Raw genomic sequence first — 17,136 nt, 5'->3', positions numbered from 1 at the left:
TGATCTCTTATATTTAGAGCACTCGCGCAAAAAAAAGTGAAAGTAGGCTTTGAATATTTTGTAGTGGTTTCGTTTCTTGAGGAAGAACATTTTCAAAGGTCATCGAGGAATATCCAGGTACCATTTTTGTGTCGAATGCAGAGAGAGGGTTGTAGGTTTCGCTTGGTTGGAAAAGAGTTTCTATTAATTGTTTGAGAGGCTCGAGCTGATTCTCTCGAATGTATGCAAACAGTAAAACTCTATAATGTTTCCAATCAATCACCAAATTCAATTGGATCATATGCAATAAAACATATTGCACTTTGACATGTAGTGGTACAGTGTCATGATATCCTAGTTGTTCTGATAGTTTTGTGTCACTCGCAATGATCAATTGATCGAACGATGAGTCCTCAAATTTTAAGTCGTACCGTTCTAGCATGCAACATAAAAACAATTTGAATGAAAGTATATCGATTGGAATTTCGCTTTCAATATCTGAAGATTTTTCATTGTACAAAGTCTTTGTAGTTTTCTTTGAAGTGTTGATTAATGTTGCAACATGATTTGGAGTGCTTGATTCCAATGAAAATTCCTGAATTTTTCCTCCGGATAAGAGAAACTTCCATATGCTGTCTAAAAGTAAATATTCTTGGTGTAAATTATTGCAAAAGCACGCAAGAAAATATCGGTGACACAGTGTCGACATGACACCCAAGTCGTAATAGTATTTTGCCAAATTTACGGATGACGGTAAATGTTTGTGTTTCTTTGCCACAATATATAAAATAGAATGATAAAATGAGTGGGTGAGCAAATGTCTTTGGTGTGCATATCTTTTAAGAATGGCATGAAAGGCTCTAACAGCTGAAGATACTTGTTGAGTGTCCTTGTTTCTTTTCTTTATCTGTAGTAAACAATCTTGGACATCTTTCGGAAGTAAAAGGAAATCAGGTTGCAAGTCAGCTTTTTCTTCTGAATTGTATTCCGTCAATTCCTCCTCTTCATTCTCCATCCTTTTGTCATCATTCGAAGTGTTGTTGTTGTCTGAAGAACCATCGTCATCATTAAATTCATGATTATTCAATTTATCAAAGAAGGTTTTGTTCGAGTAATAATTGCATGGCTGTTCTGTCAAGTGAATTTTTGAGTTCTTGACAAGAACACAGTTGGTATTGCTCTTGGTCGTATTATGATTATCATTATTTGAATGGGTATTATTCTGGCGAGTGTTCTTTAACAAACTTGTCGGAAAGGCATAACGATGATCCTTCATCAGCAATGACGACGAATTAGAAAAATTCAAAACACACATGGTGAATGGCCTACATGATATAGATGTTGTTGGGCAACCATATTTTAAAATCCAATAACCCGAACATTTTGTTGTGCAACCCGATGAAGAAGAAGAAACCAATGATGATGAGGCAGCCTTCCGAACCCACTGACGCTTCTGCTGTTGGGACATTTTTTTTTTGCAAAAAATACGAAAACCAAAATTGAACGAAATTTAATGATGAAACTCGAGCCAAGTGGATTTCTTCACCACTCCAAGAAATTTAAAGCAACAGTAACCCTCACACTAAATACCGTCTTTACCCTTTTATGAAGGTGGTACTTAGAGCCAGAGGAGTGAGAATTATGAAACACTCAGCGCTTCCAATGCACTTCTGTAGCCTTATGATGCAGATTTGTCCTACATGGCCCTGACATTTTTGCTTATGAGGAAATATCTGGTGGACACTTGATGCGTGATAAATTTTCAAGTGTTATATAACAAGAACGTGTTTATAATATCGAAGAGATGAACTCTCGTTACCAATTCCTATCAATAATGAAAAAACTCTATCACTAATTACTAACAATATTAAATTAATAATAACAGTATTAAAATAAACAGTTACAGTTTTTCTTTAAAAAAAAATGCATTCGCTGAGCAAAGCCTCTTTCGCGAGATTTACCACGCGTTGGCTTTTCGTTTGCTTTTTTTTGATTCTTGTGCTGGTCTTATCGGAAACATCTTCTTATAATTATCATCGAGTGGATACGGACAGTGATGAAATCAGTTTTATGACAAATCAGGTTTTGGGGGCTTCCTCCAATCATCATTTGCGTGTGGAAGATGAAAATGAAAAAATAAGAGAAGAAACTAATCGATACATGCAACGATTGTCAACGTTGTTGAAAGAAAATATTCACAATCCAGTGCATCAATCCTCTATTGAATATTATATTCGAAATTGGTATCGACAATCAACATCTCCATTGGTGTTATTTGCAACTGGAAGACCTGGAACAGGCAAAACAAAAACTTTTGATTGTATTCAACAAGCTTTCTTTGGTTGTTCTCAACAATATCAAGGACAACACAAATGTTATTTGAAAATTAATGGAATGGATTATAGAAGCGAACAAAATTTAACAGTCATTGAGAATGAACTTTCACAACAAATTGTTGATTTTATCAACAATCGTTACAAATTATGCAACTTGGTTATCATTCTAACGGAATATCAACAAGTGATTCATTATCCAATGGCATCGCTACTTTTGTCCTTGCAGAGTGGCTCTCTTAAAGGATTAGATCCATTTGTGAATCTGGGAAATGTCATGTTTTTACTCGCTGGAAATAAGGCATATGAAGGCAGTGTGCCAGATGAGACTCAAATGAAAATGTCAGAACTTGGTGAAATGGTCCACATACAAATCAGCAGTGACGATAAGACACTGAAGAATCGTCCCAGAACATCAGAGGTGGACAGAAGAATTGAGAGCAATAGACAATATATTAATGAAGTTAATCCGTTCTCTCCATTTGATCAGAAGCTCAACCAATTACCGGAAGAGCAGAGGAACACATACCTGCAAAAAGCTCGTTCTTTGTTTGCATCTCAAAATACTGTACTTCTTATATTCAAACTTCAATCCGCACAATTACTGGAGGTTGTGAAATTGAAAGTAGGTATAACGTTATGCAATCTCATGTCGTATTTAAAATGATATTATTTACAGATACGCGAGTATATTTACAAGATCCATGATTTGAATCGAAACATTATTGTTGACATGGATATTCCCGAGGCATCTAGATTGTTGTTGGATCATCTCATTCAGACATCAAAATGTTTCTATTCAAGACCTGGAGGGGCAATTCAACATTACTTACAGTCATGGTTTGACAGTATTGTGATGAATAGCAATGTAGATGGGTTATTATTATCGACACATGATATTCTAACAAATTCACACACAACTAACCTGTCAGAATATAAATTTTCACAAATTGAAAACTTGACATGTGGCTTAAAAGAACAGGCCATATTGGCGAAAATGCTAAATGTATATAACAACAATCAAAGATTTTCAAGATATATTCAAAGCTCTGGATACAGCCATATTGAATGCAAGTTAAAAAAGATTGAAAATGGTGTTGAAATAGTTTACCTTCGTCCGGCAAATACCTTGGCTAAACTTGTAAATTTTGTTACTAGAACTCGATATTTCAAATTTCCAGAATCAACCATTGAACAGTACAAATTAAGGCAAAAAGAAATTGACTCTGCTCTTGCGCCTAGACTTTGTTTTCCAACAGAGCCCACTAATTTACATGCTTCAGATTTCAGGCAAACCTCTGACCTACATACGTACACACAAGTATGCTGAAAGGGAATGAAATATTAGTTTTGGAAGTGATCATTTTTGCATGACATCATCATTCTCCAAGAAATTATGAAATTATATGGAACACGAAATAATCTACTGTGTTTGAGATACACCATCGACAGCGAGGAGGTCTTTAAAGACCCATATATGGGTCACATTGCGAGCTCACATTTTGATTTCAAGATTTTTAATTGAAATCATTTTTTTTAAAAAAATGAAATCTCGGACTTTAGCTCGTTTGTTGATCGTTGTGATCCTTTGGATGATCATTCTCCTCTTTTTAAATATGTTGAATCATATCGATGTACGAGCACAAGAATTTTATGATCCAACCGTTGGACCAAGCTATGAAAAACCTCACTTTCAAAGTGCGGAAAAAGCAACAAAGAATTTGACTCAAGGATTAAATTTTCATTTGAAGAGCTCGGATCCGAAATTATTAATTGATGATTTCACTCATCACTCACTCGATGTGGCTTTATATATTGTGTTGGGTGGAGTTGCTGTCTTTTTTGGAGTACTTTCAATCTCCTTCAAAAAAGATGGAAATATTTTGGTAGCGTTCTGTGTGGCACAACTTATTGCGATCAATGTTGTTATTTTGGTATTCTTTGGATTCTCTGTGAGAAGTGAAATTATTGAATTTTCTTTGGAACAACGAGTAAAGTGCAGAGAAACGCAGATGCAATTTAATGAACAGTGTCAAATGCAAAACTCTCTTTCTCTCACTGATTATATATCAGGAAGTGCAATTTTAAAGGAAGGAGAAAAAATTAGTTCTACTTGTTCCAAACTCATTTCAAGTTATCTTTATTGCGATACTTCGAAACACTTTACAAATTATTTCCAGGTCCTCAACAGAGTGATGGGAAGAAGTGCTGCCGAGGTGACCAATGCATTCTTTGGAAATTTGACTTTTTCATCTTTGGCTTATCTGATCCTTTTTGCCAATATTATTTTTGCTTATGTGTTGCTTGCCATTTACTTGTTTGGTAAAGTCATTGCTGCAAATTTGGATAAATATCTCTCAGCAAAGGAGCAGGTTCGTAAGGAATCAGTTCAAGAGCATAGGCGAATTCATTACCAAAATGGAGTAGATAAACCAGAGACTATGGGACAAAGCTTTGATGATTCACAATCCACTGCAAATGCAGAAAAAGATGGTGAAGATGAATAAGTTCAGTCTTTGACGAAGGATATTGCAATCTCTCATTAACCATCATTAAGCAATAATCGCTTTCATTTCGAGATTCAATTTGGGAAAGTACTACTACACACTTGTTGACATGATTCATAGTTGCAACTATTTTCTGACTTTTGATATTTTCGTTTCAATCGGTTAATGATTATACATATTGATAATAAATTCCTGGTAGTATCATATTATATGAATCCAATAATTATCACTAATTATCTAATTTCTATCGGTTGATCATTCTCTGAAACAATCGATCATGTTTCTTAAACTCTTTTAATGTCAATCCAGGAGTCCTAAAAATTTTCAATAAATTTTCAAGTATAACATTCCTTAGCGTTGAAATTGTCCCATTCTGACTCGGTATTGATAAATCTAAAATTTCCTTCACAGTTTTTCCATACATGTTTGTTATCATTTCCAACATTTCCAAAGATGTGACTTTTTTCAAAATTATTTTCTTCATGTACAATTCCCAACTTTCTCTCTGATCTACTTTGTAAACTTGATGAAATAGTGCAATTAATCTCTCACTGAATTCGACAGAATCCAACTCAACAGCCATTTGAAGCACTTTCACTTGTTGCTCTTTTGAGAAGTCTTCCTCATTTTGAAATGCAAAACCAAATCCATAATATCGATTGAGAACCATTCTATTGAGACCCAATCTGATCGCTTCCACTGGATGATCCCACAAGTATAAATTAATGCAAGCTCTAATCACATAAAATTGTATGATCATGAACGGAATACAAATTCCGAGTATTATCATGAACATGTACAACACTTCTCGAATTTTAAGTGTGTATTGCATGTGTTTCTTTAGAAATCCATGAACTTGAAACCGTCTTGCAAGTTCCCGAGATTTCAATAATTCATCCATACTCGCACTCTCTAACATTTTCTCCACATACTGGTAGGACCTTTGGGCTTGTCGTTGATATTCTTCGGGAGTAATTTTTTGAACAAATCTCGGAGGAGGATAACCGTAAGAATGATCATCCTCTTCATTCCACTGCAAGCTGTTGCTGGCAGCTTTGGGATGAGAAGAATGAACGATCGTTGATGATGATTCCGAGGAGCCTTTTTCGTGGTTGTTCATTTTTTTTTGACAGACATTTTTAGGAAAATTGTTTTTACAGCAGTCAAAGGTAGCATATTCTCTCCACAACTCTTCCTTTATTTACACCTGATGCTCCGCTAATAGAGTGTTTTTCTTGTTCCTGTCCACAGTGAAATGTCGAATAATTGAGATGGTGCCACACAGAACTAGAAAGACAGCTGGAATGGCCAAACATGAACCAATAATCGCTCCCACTACCCATCCCTCCATCAAATTGTAAGGAATGTAACACATATGATACGAGGTGGCATCAAAAACAAAACCTGTCAACCATAACTCATTCGAAGCTAAAGAGGTTGAAAAGAAAAGGGAGGTATTGGAGGGTGCTTGAATCGACGTTTGGGGCAATGTTTGTGTGTTGGATTGTTGGAAGGGAAGAATGGCCGTTGATGAGAGAGTATTTTCATGGTGATACGTCACATTGATGGACTGTACTGGTATGCTAAATTGATGAGGCATTCGAAGGATGGTATGCTCAAAACCGGATGAGTTCTTGAAAAATCCGACTGGACCTAAAAGTTGATATTGCAGATTAATGGCGATGAGAGTATTCTTTGGAAGACTATCCAGTGCAGAAAAGCTCAGCAAAATGGACTGGCTCGAAGCTTTTGAGGTCACATCTGTTTGGTAAATTTTGAGTCCGTTCACTTTGAAGCCAACAGGAGGAACCGCAGAAATAGAGGCTGACACGGATTTGATCCATGAATACTTCGTTGGAAAATCAGTCGTCGGAATGACTCTCTCAAATGTGGTGACTCCGAACACCGAGGTATAGGCTGTAATATTTTCCTTAATTTTTAGCATACAGTCATCAAAAGACGACACGGTAATATCGCTCACAAATTCCTTGATCGAATCATATTGTGCCTGTACGGGTTCTAGTGGTGAACATGAGAGAATGAATAACATTATTAATGACAAACAACCGAACACGGTCGGCAGGAAAGTCCTTCTCACTGGAAAGAATGCTCTTCGTCGGACCATATTGAATAATAAATCTCAACAATAACAGAATCTATCCTAGTTGTTGGTTTGAGAAAACTACTCCCAAAAGATATTCGATTCCCGAATTAATAGTGAATGAGGGAAGTGGTGTCGTTGTACTAGTAATCAGAATATTTACGGTGGAGAGAGGATTGTCAGTACAGCAGCGGACCACTCGAAACTACAACTTTTTTTTTAGAAGATTCGAAATTGTAGAATTCAATTCAAAAAAAGGCGCAAATTTGACTTGATCTCTCGTTTCAAGTTGGAAGACAGTTTTTTGATGGTTTCTGCAACGTTGATGAAATAGAGGTTTGAAAATACCATTTGTTGAATTGATTGCAATTTGATGTGTCCACTGACTAAAAGGGAACATTGGAGATGGAGACAAAGTGGGAATGGAAATACTGAAGGAACCCATATCGGAGAAGAGGTATAAAGATGAAATGGATTCTAAGGAACCATTCTTGGCATCGCCTCGTATTTGGATGATAGATTGGCATAAAGGAGGCAATGATTGTGCCATTATTATTCCATTGAAAACCAAAAGTTTGCGACTTTTTTGAATTAATTAATAGGCTAGCCGTGAGTGTTGGCCAATGGTGGAGCAGTCAAAGTTTTAGTGAGGTCAGGTTTGGATGCGATCGAATGAGCTTTATCAGGTACTCTCCCTGAATAAAGTTGTCTCTAAGATCTAGTGAAGTTATATTTTGCATGTATGGGCTTTTAAACAGCATCATTAAACCTTCATGTCCAACACTGTCAGATCGCAGTGCAAGATATCTCAGTTTTCCAAATGAAGGAGTGTTTGTAATGTGACGGAGGCAATCGTCCGAGCGAAAAGAGGATGACAGATCCAAAGAGGTGAGGTTTTTGAAGGTGTTTTCCAGTGACATGGCTTGCATGCCATTCTCATCAATACTGTTGTTCGATAAATCAAGTGTTCTCAAATTTTTGACGTATTCTGTCTTCGAAAGAGCCTTAATGCCAGCAACACCAATTTCATTTTGACTGATGTGGAGGCACGTCAGATTGCTCATATATTCACTGCCTGCAATGGCACTAATACCATCGTCTCCAACTGAGCATTTACCCAACCCCAATATAGTCAAGTTTTTCAAATAGGCACATGATGAAATAAGTTCTGCTCCTTGCTTGCCCGTTTTTCCATTTTCAGACAAATCTAATTCTTTGAGGTGTTTCACATTTTCACTCTTCACTAGACAGGATATACCCTTGATGTCAATATAATTGTTGGTCAATATCAATGACGTTACATTTTTCAAATACTGACTTGTAACGATTGCTTCAATGCCCTTATTCTTAATTTTACAAGACATTAAATTCAAAGATGTAATATTATGAGCGTTTGGACATTGGGCAAGTATGGTTGCTCCTTCGGCCTTCATTTCATTAAACCCATAGTCCAAAATTCTGAGATTATGGATAAAGGTACTTTCTGTGACTTGACGAATGGCGTCAGTCTCGAGGTGTAGACCATCCACATTGAGGTGTGCTAAAGTTGACATGAATGAACTTTTGCACAGAGGCTCCACACAATCAAATACATTGTCCTGAAGGTGTAGAGCCGTAAGATTACTCATCCATTTGCTGGCACTAATGGCCCTGAGATCTTCATTGCCAATATCACAACAGTTCATGCATAATTCTCGGAGTTCCTTCATGTTGTTGCTATTCACAATAATTGCCACTCCTTCATCACTTAAAGAACAACTATTGAGAGATAATTTGGTAAGCCCTTTCAAATGTTCACTTGAAGAAATAGAACGCAAACAATTTGCAGACAAATCATTATAGTCCAAAATGAGTGTGTTCAGTCTGCTCATCTTTTTCGATCCAGCAATTAATTCAACAATTCTTTCATTAAAGTTTGGTAACTCGTCAATTTCCAATGATGTCAAATTGGGCTGATGAGTTGAACTTGAAACGAATTGATCGAGCTTTGCAAGAACAGTTCCTTCTTGATCAATTTCTTCTTCCCTGAAAAACTTGATAGACAAGGGAATTCGTAGTACCTGAGCGTTCCATTGTTTTGAAATTTTCGCACAAACTTGCACACAAAATCTAGAGTCTAAATACTCCAATATATGAAAAATCATGTCATTTCCTATTTGGTTAAAGCGAGATGAATATTCAGAAGGTGTTGCCGAAAATTGTTCATTGGGATGTTTCATTTTCTTGGTTGATAGAAATGGATCCATTTCATTCACTTCACTCAGATTGCGTTTATGGTGAGTGTGATCTTCATAAGAAGAATTCAAATGACAACATTCCAATGTTGAGTCCATCGATAGGCTCTTGTTTATGTCCGAATGGAATTGTCTTCTTCCTCTTTCCATCTTCCAAAAATTCATACACTTTGAAACATGTTCATAGAGTACGTCATCCTCTTCATGGTCCTCACGTTGTTTACAGTCGGAATGCTTTTCTTCATCGAGCATGGTTAGCTCGACCTTTGAATCAGCATGATAGGCAGTTTTCATCAATGAAACGCTTCTCAAACAAAAAGGACAAATACGTTCGGTGGAATTCCACTCATCCATTGATTTTCTAATAAATTCAACGGTAATATCGACATTATCTAATCTGTGGTGAGGCGATGATGAGAATGTGTTGTCATCTCTTGTCGAGTGTGCTCCGGAGTGAATGGTCATTTTTTTTCTGGAACTTTTATCAGCCTCAATTTTGAGACCTCTTGTTCAGCTCTTTTCTGACTGACCATTTCATTCGTCTCACAACAACGTTCAAACCCTCTCATAAAATTCTTTGTAAACAATTACTCAGTTTCTCAAAGATAACACTTTTTCATTTCCAATTTGGGATGTATGGTATTCTCTTTTTTGCACAACAAAATCGTCGCCTCTTTCAATTGTCTCAACATTATTTCCTTTCACTGTAATGGTAAATTTGTGATTGGCTTTGCTGTTTACAGGTCTCTTGAGATCTTTGAGAAGTTGTTTCGGAAAGTTTGAGGTCCAACGAACCACATGCTCTTTCAAAATATCAAAAGCCGTTTTTCCTGCCTGATTTCTCGTATATTGAAGGTGTAACCCCTTATTCAACATGAAAGCAATAAATGGAGTCAAAGGATCGATTTTTGTTCTCAATAAACGTTTCACAAGGAAATAGGACAAATCATCTCCTTCCTCGAATTGGTCATCTATTTCTCCTCGTTTCTTTAATACTGGAAATTCTGTTCGGTTCAAACGAAATTCCAGAACCTCTTGATTTCCTTGAAACTCTTTCAAAATACTCTGCACTGAAACCAATACTAATTTTTTGCATGAAAATGGTTCTGATTCTTGTTGCTTATTGATATACTCAAATCCTATTGAGATATCATCAAGATTTAAACTATAAAGTCATAACTTGGAACATGTGTTTTCACAAAATCAATCATAAAACCAGAAAGTACATAGAGTAAGGAGCATCCAAAGTTACCAATATAAATACCATACTTGTTGGTTAATGATTTCAACAGATCTGTGAGTTGATTGTCACTGATAAATGTAAGGAATGAAATGGTTAAATTTGGCATATGTCCTGGTGATCTAGAATGTCATATTCTTCCACAATTTTGAGTTGTTCTACTGAGTTAATACACAACCGTTTGATGACTACTCCTTTACACTTTTGCTTGATTTGAGCTAAAAGGGATATGGATGTACGGTATTGATCTAGCGAATAATGTTGATACGTTTCCACGTTTGCAATATTCCACACATATGAAAAATAGTCTTCATCAATGTTAAAGTTTTCAATCAAATAACGAGCTTGGTCAAACTTGAACACTTTTAGCAGAGCCAAAATATATGGTTCAACTCTAAGGTATTGTTTTGGAAATTGTCTCACGACTGAGAGAACATGTTCAACAAATTCGTCACTTCTTTTGGTAATAAAATCATATTGTCCATGGCTAAAGGGGCGTGGTCCGGCATGCTTTCCAATAAACTCAATATGATTCAGAACGATAGGATTGGGCTGGGAGAAATGAACGACCTTAGTCCCTAGAAAACGCAGAGTCATGTATTTCAATTTGGGAAACGAGGTAAACGGAAATTGAAAAGGTACTGCAATGGATCGACAACTGTTTTTCGCAGTATCAGAAAATACACCCACATGTTCAATATTTCGAAGGCACGTGTCTTTCTTCTCTTCACAAACTGCTTCAAATAATCGTCCCATTTAGACAAATTTAAAATTCTAAATGCTTGTTTCTTGATTTGAAGTTGAGAAAAATCGTACCATCGTGTAGCGAATAATTTATGAGCATAGGATACATCGCAATCAAATCCTCTCTTTATCGGAAAGTGGCCGTTATTGACAAGATCAATACATGAAAATCGTATCAATAAACTCACGAGTTGATACGATGCTATCATTCGAGCAAAAAGAGAACAAGTCAATGAAAGAGGCTCCAACTCACACAAGGCTCCTGTTCAAAATCAATACATTTTGGAGTCCGAAGTAAAAAATCAATCTCATGCTTTAGAACTGGAACATAACTCAGATATGGGTCTTGACAAATGTCTTTGACATAATCCAAAAAACTGAAAATGTGATGGTAAAGTTCCACAGGCAAGAGAAGAATGAGACTCCCTTCGTTCAATTTCATTTTGAAAAATCTTTGAAACAATCCTTTTGCAGTCGATTAGTATTTTCAATTTTTTGTTCTTCAAACTCCATGTCAAGCGTCAAAAAGCGTTCCACAGATAAAAAATGGCATCCTCTTGATGTTGCCGTTAATCCATGTTCCTATTGGTGCCAAGATGATCACACAAAAGCAGTCCGTTCATGATCACTTGAATCAATTCAATCAAATGTTTTTTTCAACTATTTGGAAAACCATCCCAAACCCCGCCAAAATTAACTACTATTTTCTCTCTTCAAAAAAAAATTACGAACTTGATCCACAACAACAACATGTCGGAAACCACTCGCATTCTTTCCCTGAAGAATGTGTTTGGTCTCAATGCCAAAGTTAAGAACAATATATGGTACATTAGTGAGTCTTGCGTCGTGTATCCATCGGGACGATGTCTCGTTTTCCATCAAAGCAATGGAGTGAGAAAGATTCGAACGGGATCCGATTCAACGGAAGGTATCTCTTCTCTTTGCCTCTCCCCCAACAGAAAATATCTGGCTGTGGCAGAGAAGACCAAGCCGCTCTCAGCCAACGTTAAAATTAATGATCTCAAGAAGAATCCTCCTGTCATCAAACTTTACGAAACATCGAATTATACAGTCAAAAAAACAATATCACATCCTGGAGTAGGATCGCATGAATATGTTTGCATTGCATTTTCTCAGGATGGTAAATACTTGGTAGCTCAGGGAGGAGGCCCTGAATATAACCTTGTCTTGTGGTCAATGGAGGGAAAGACCAGAGTTGTAGATACGTTTTGTACATCATCGGTAGATGGAGATCCTGTTTTTCAGTGTTCAATTAGTCCGGATAACAAGACCATTTGTGTTTCAGGAAATGGTATTTTCAAGTTATTAACGGTTGACGAAAGAGAAAAATTGAAAGTCCTTGTCGACGGAATTGCTAAAAGAGATCATGAACCTTATCTCGCTCATACATGGCTCGATGAGGAACGTTTAATAGTTTCCAATGCCAATGGAGATTTGTTTTATATTTGCCAAAATGAATTTAAACAAATACTGCCTTCGTCACCTTCTGACGGTCTCAGCATTACCTCTCTCATTCCGTATGGCACAGGATTTGTTTGTGGAGGAGAAAATGGAATTGTTTCAATTTTCGAAAAGTCAGCAGACGACAAGGAGATTTATGCTCGATCAAAAACATTGAGAATTATGAATAGCACTCAATACAAGGAACTTGGAGAGACCTACCTCGACCACAAGATTTTGAATTTCAATTTGAGCCCGTCCAACGAAAATCTTGTCCTATCTACGAGCTCTGCTCAAATATTTACACTCAATATTTCAAGCTCAGATATTTTACAGAAGGAGGATGAAATCAAATTTGAATACTTGACCATTCCTTTCCATTCGAAACCAATCACAGGTATCGACACTGCCATCAGAAAACCCATTGTTGCCACATGCAGCACGGACAAAACTGTTCGTATTTGGAATTATATCGATAATAGTTTGAACATTGTGAAACACTTTCCTGCTGAGGCCTATTCCATTGCTGTACACCCCAGTGGTCTACACATTGCAGTGGGTTTTCAAGACAAGCTTCGATTCATGGATATTTTAGGTGATGACATTAGGGAACAAAAGTCATTCCTAGTTAGAAATTGTGCTGAGGTAAAGTTTAGCAATGGAGGACACTATTTCGCCGCTGCTCACGGAAACGTGATCAATGTCTACAATACGTACACTTTACAATTAGTGTCAGCCCTCAGAGGTCACAATGGAAAAATCAGAGCACTGCAGTGGTCTGACGACGACACTCGCGTATTGAGCGTTGGCATGGATGGAGCAGTCTATGAGTATGTTATCAAGACAGAAAAAAGGACCATTCATCATACGAGTAAGAATGTGGCTTACACTTCCGTCGTTACGGATGGTAAAAACATTTATGTATGTGGAAGTGACAACAAGATCAAGGGATTTAGTGAAGGAACCCCTCAGCTAGAATACGATCTCGGAGAAAATACTCTTGTATGCATGGAATATTCAGAGGGTCAAAAGCTAATCTTTGGAGGCATGGATAACGGAGTGATCTCTGTTCACTCATTTCCCAATTTAGAATATATCGAAGACAAGATTATGCTGCATTCAGGAACTATCAATCGAATTGGAAAATCATGGGACGATACCTTCTTGTTTACGGCTGGAGAGGATGGCATGTTGGGAATTATTGAAATTAGAGATCGTGATGGTGGAAAGGCCAAAAAGGAAACAAAGTATTCTGAGGAAATTCTCATTTCAGGAGCGGATTGGGAAGAGAAAAATGCAACCATTGCTGAGCTGCAAGCAAAAGTTGCCGAGCTCAAGTCCGACAACGAGTACGAGCAAAAAAAGAAGGAAATTGAGTTTAACAACACCTTGAGAGAGCAAGCAAAGAATTTTCAATTGGAGCTCAGCAAAAAACAAGAAGAAATTCAAAGTATTCTTCAAGAGAAAAAGGTCGTCACAGACGAGTATGAAAAGAAAATTGACGAGCTCATCGAGAAACAACGAGAAAAAATTAAGGCACTTGAGCAAGATTTCAACGAGAGGCTTCACAACTCGTTAGAACAGATCGCTGAGCTCAATAGAGAACGGGAAAAGGAAAAACGAGCGATATTAGAAGAGGCCAAAACAAAGGAAGAAATGCACATGCGAGAACTCACCGACATTACAGAAGAATATGAAGACGAAATCAAGAGAAAAGAAGCATCATCGAATGCCCTCATGGATGAAAAGGCTGAACTTGAAAAGAAATTTGCTGAAATTAAGAATCAAATGGAAGAGGATCAAGATAAGGAAATTAAAATCCTGAAGGAAACCTATGAAAAGAAGCTGCTCAAAATGAATGAGAGCTACAACGAGGCAAAGAGTGAAGCAAACAAATGGAATGACCGATTCATTGCTCTTCAAAAAACACTTAAACAAAAAATGGAGCAAATTGAAAAACTTGAAGAAAAGAAGCAACGTGCAGAGAACCTGAATAAGCAATATCAGGAAGACATTCAAAAGATGACAGAAGAGAATAAGGAAAGAGAGGAAACCATCATTGACAAGGAGAAACGAATCTTCAAACTGAAGAGGCAAAATCAGGAACTTGAAAAGTTTAGATTTGTTTTAGAATACAAAATTTCAACCTTACAAGAACAAATTAAGCCAAGTAAGGAAGAAATTACCGCTCTGAGAAGAGAAACCAAAAAGATGAGAAAAGAGTTGGAAAAGGCGAAAGAAAAGAATGACCGGTTAATACTCAATATTAAGGATTTAGAACTAAAAATTGATGGACGTGTTAAGGAAATACAACGACTCAACTTTAAAGTGAAAGACTCGGATACTCTTCTCAAGAGAATACGTGCGGATATTTACAAGGTTGCACAACTGATCCAAGAGCCAAAAGAACTGAAAGAGGAAGTTGCAAAACTGTATCAAACCTATGTCTCTGAGCAAATTGCAACTCAAGAAATGGACTTTGATATTCAAAAAGAATATGAAAGACAACGGTCCTATTTGGAAAAGACAGTTGAATCCCTCAAGAAGAAGCTTGTAAAAGCGACTGAAACTTCAAAGGCAGATAATAAGCGAATCATGAATGAGAATGTGTTACTGATCAAGTAAGTACGATGTATTTTTTGATCATGGTTATGAATCATGTGTTATTTTTTCACTTAAATAGAGAAATTAATGAATTGAGGAAAGAAGTACGATCCCTCAAGAGCAGACTGAAAGATAAGGATGTGGAATCAAAAATCGGAAAGAAGAATTCTGTTGAGAACTTGACAGCATCTGCTGAAAAAGAACTTCCAGGCATCACTTCCCTTGAGCAAGCTCTGAAAGAAATTGAAATGCAACGACACAAAATACAAACGCTACGAGAGAAAGTTGAGGAGTATGAAGCCGAGAAGAAGGCACTCTCAAGACCCATTTCCAGAGAACGGCTGCCACCAGTCATTGTATAAATATTCGAAACTATTTTGTTCATGCAAGTGGCAAATGACATTTTCGCGTTTTATTACGCTCTTTTCCACACAAAAAAATACCCGAACCTGTTGTCTTGGAACTGTATTGGTGTCATCATCATTAATCCATTTTCTCGAGTATTATAATTTAATATTATATATTTATCATATAGTGAACTCTCATCATGGTGAAATACGTGTTGGGTCTTGGAGCCCTCCTTCTTCTCTTCGCTTCCTATATTTTATATCCTGTATTTCTTCATCCGGACTTACCTCTTCAATTATTCTTCAAGAGTCTTGTCTTTAAACTTTCTGTACGATTTTCTGATATTATCAAATTCAGACACGAGTTATATAAAGTCAGAAACACCACAATGGAATCTCCTCTCCTCATCAAAACAACCTTTCAAATTCACTATATCACTCTATCATCGGAATTGTACTTACCCGAGAAGGACAATCCCTCCCATGAATCTCACTATTCTCTCCGAGTCTATCAACCCAAACAATACAAATCAGGTGGATATCCTGTCCTCATGTACACTCACGGAGGTGGTTGGGTTTTAAATCATTTGGATGTTTACGACTTGTTTTGTAGAAAGATGGCTGAGAGAGGCTTTGTAGTGGTGAGTGTGGGTTATCGGAAAGCACCCGAACATGTATTTCCAGCATGTTTGAATGATGTCTTGAATGCATTGACTTGGATTGGAAAGAACTTGAAATCTGAGATCATTCCGCAACAACAACAATCCTCATCATCATCATCATCTCATCAATCATTGGAAAACAAATTCAATGCCAATGTGAATCAACTCACCATTTCTGGTGACAGTGCTGGAGCTCACTTGTCCATTCATGCCTTAGTGAGAATCTTCATGTCGGATCCAGAGATTGTGAAACGAGAACAAATTCCAAAAGTTTCGTATCAAGCTCTGTTTTATCCTGCCGCTCACTTTTATATGGCCAACAAGACACGATTTGAGTCGTATAAATTATTTGCTTCTCATGGCTATATTTTGGATGATCCTGTATTGGAAAAGTTTTGGAGATATTTGGTTGGAAATGATGTATCGATTGAGGAGGCAGCTTTGAATCCTTACTTGTCAATATTGAGCGCCATGGATCCTCGATTGGTAGAATCTAAATCACTCTATGCAAAATTCCCAAGTGGATTTGTCATTTCAGCAGAGTATGACATTCTGAGAGATGAGGCTGCAGAGTTTGCAAAGGCGGTGACGGAGGCCTCTAATGGTACCTCTGTTTTGAAACATTTGAGAACGCCCAAGGTCACTCACGGATTTGCTCAATTTCCAAGTGATGAAATGGCCAACCACTTTGCTGCCCTTATCAAGTCGTATTTTGCATCTGCAGCCACGACGACGACGACGACGACAGGAGGAGTTTCACAGCCTCAACAGCAATACGAACAAAAATAAACAGCAACAACAGGGGCACAACCATGTCCACGATGGAGAGGAGTGGAATCCGAACCCTTTGATTCCCGACTGTGACGGTACTGTTTCTCATGCTCGGAATCCGAAATGATTCCACAACCGTCATCACAAAAAAAT

The 17,136-nt window shown here is 37.2% G+C and overlaps 9 protein-coding genes across 9 annotated transcripts; 4 read left to right on the top strand and 5 right to left on the bottom strand.

The window, feature by feature from the left end:
* Positions 1-13: 13 nt before the first annotated feature.
* FDP41_005030 (uncharacterized protein) lies at positions 14-1,447 on the bottom strand (the record flags this gene model as incomplete). The annotated part of the gene is made up of 1 exon (XM_044708511.1): positions 14-1,447. One exon carries the CDS (start codon positions 1,445-1,447, stop codon positions 14-16), a length of 1,434 nt encoding a protein of 477 aa, XP_044560416.1.
* A 455-nt stretch (positions 1,448-1,902) lies between these two features.
* On the top strand, positions 1,903-3,642 carry FDP41_005029 (uncharacterized protein; the record flags this gene model as incomplete). The annotated part of the gene is made up of 2 exons (XM_044708509.1): positions 1,903-2,937; positions 2,992-3,642. The coding sequence occupies 2 exons, from the start codon at positions 1,903-1,905 to the stop codon at positions 3,640-3,642; spliced, it is 1,686 nt and encodes a 561-aa protein (XP_044560415.1).
* A 214-nt stretch (positions 3,643-3,856) lies between these two features.
* On the top strand, positions 3,857-4,819 carry FDP41_005028 (uncharacterized protein; the record flags this gene model as incomplete). Its single annotated transcript, XM_044708508.1, has 1 exon — positions 3,857-4,819. The coding sequence occupies one exon, from the start codon at positions 3,857-3,859 to the stop codon at positions 4,817-4,819; it is 963 nt and encodes a 320-aa protein (XP_044560414.1).
* Positions 4,820-5,063: 244 nt separating this feature from the next.
* FDP41_005027 (uncharacterized protein) lies at positions 5,064-5,939 on the bottom strand (the record flags this gene model as incomplete). The annotated part of the gene is made up of 1 exon (XM_044708507.1): positions 5,064-5,939. One exon carries the CDS (start codon positions 5,937-5,939, stop codon positions 5,064-5,066), a length of 876 nt encoding a protein of 291 aa, XP_044560413.1.
* An 81-nt stretch (positions 5,940-6,020) lies between these two features.
* On the bottom strand, positions 6,021-6,869 carry FDP41_005026 (uncharacterized protein; the record flags this gene model as incomplete). The annotated part of the gene is made up of 1 exon (XM_044708506.1): positions 6,021-6,869. One exon carries the CDS (start codon positions 6,867-6,869, stop codon positions 6,021-6,023), a length of 849 nt encoding a protein of 282 aa, XP_044560412.1.
* A 686-nt stretch (positions 6,870-7,555) lies between these two features.
* Positions 7,556-9,619, bottom strand: FDP41_005025 (uncharacterized protein; the record flags this gene model as incomplete). Its single annotated transcript, XM_044708505.1, has 1 exon — positions 7,556-9,619. One exon carries the CDS (start codon positions 9,617-9,619, stop codon positions 7,556-7,558), a length of 2,064 nt encoding a protein of 687 aa, XP_044560411.1.
* Positions 9,620-9,745: 126 nt separating this feature from the next.
* On the bottom strand, positions 9,746-11,150 carry FDP41_005024 (uncharacterized protein; the record flags this gene model as incomplete). The annotated part of the gene is made up of 3 exons (XM_044708504.1): positions 9,746-10,293; positions 10,407-10,516; positions 10,573-11,150. 3 exons carry the CDS (start codon positions 11,148-11,150, stop codon positions 9,746-9,748), a joined length of 1,236 nt encoding a protein of 411 aa, XP_044560410.1.
* Positions 11,151-11,888: 738 nt separating this feature from the next.
* On the top strand, positions 11,889-15,565 carry FDP41_005023 (uncharacterized protein; the record flags this gene model as incomplete). Its single annotated transcript, XM_044708503.1, has 2 exons — positions 11,889-15,220; positions 15,283-15,565. 2 exons carry the CDS (start codon positions 11,889-11,891, stop codon positions 15,563-15,565), a joined length of 3,615 nt encoding a protein of 1,204 aa, XP_044560409.1.
* A 185-nt stretch (positions 15,566-15,750) lies between these two features.
* Positions 15,751-17,001, top strand: FDP41_005022 (uncharacterized protein; the record flags this gene model as incomplete). Its single annotated transcript, XM_044708502.1, has 1 exon — positions 15,751-17,001. One exon carries the CDS (start codon positions 15,751-15,753, stop codon positions 16,999-17,001), a length of 1,251 nt encoding a protein of 416 aa, XP_044560408.1.
* Positions 17,002-17,136: the final 135 nt, after the last annotated feature.

This window comes from Naegleria fowleri (assembly GCF_008403515.1).
Source record: "Naegleria fowleri strain ATCC 30894 chromosome Unknown tig43, whole genome shotgun sequence".
Classification (NCBI taxonomy): domain Eukaryota; phylum Heterolobosea; class Eutetramitea; order Acrasida; family Naegleriidae; genus Naegleria; species Naegleria fowleri.
This window is presented reverse-complemented; position numbering and strand designations above follow the sequence as displayed.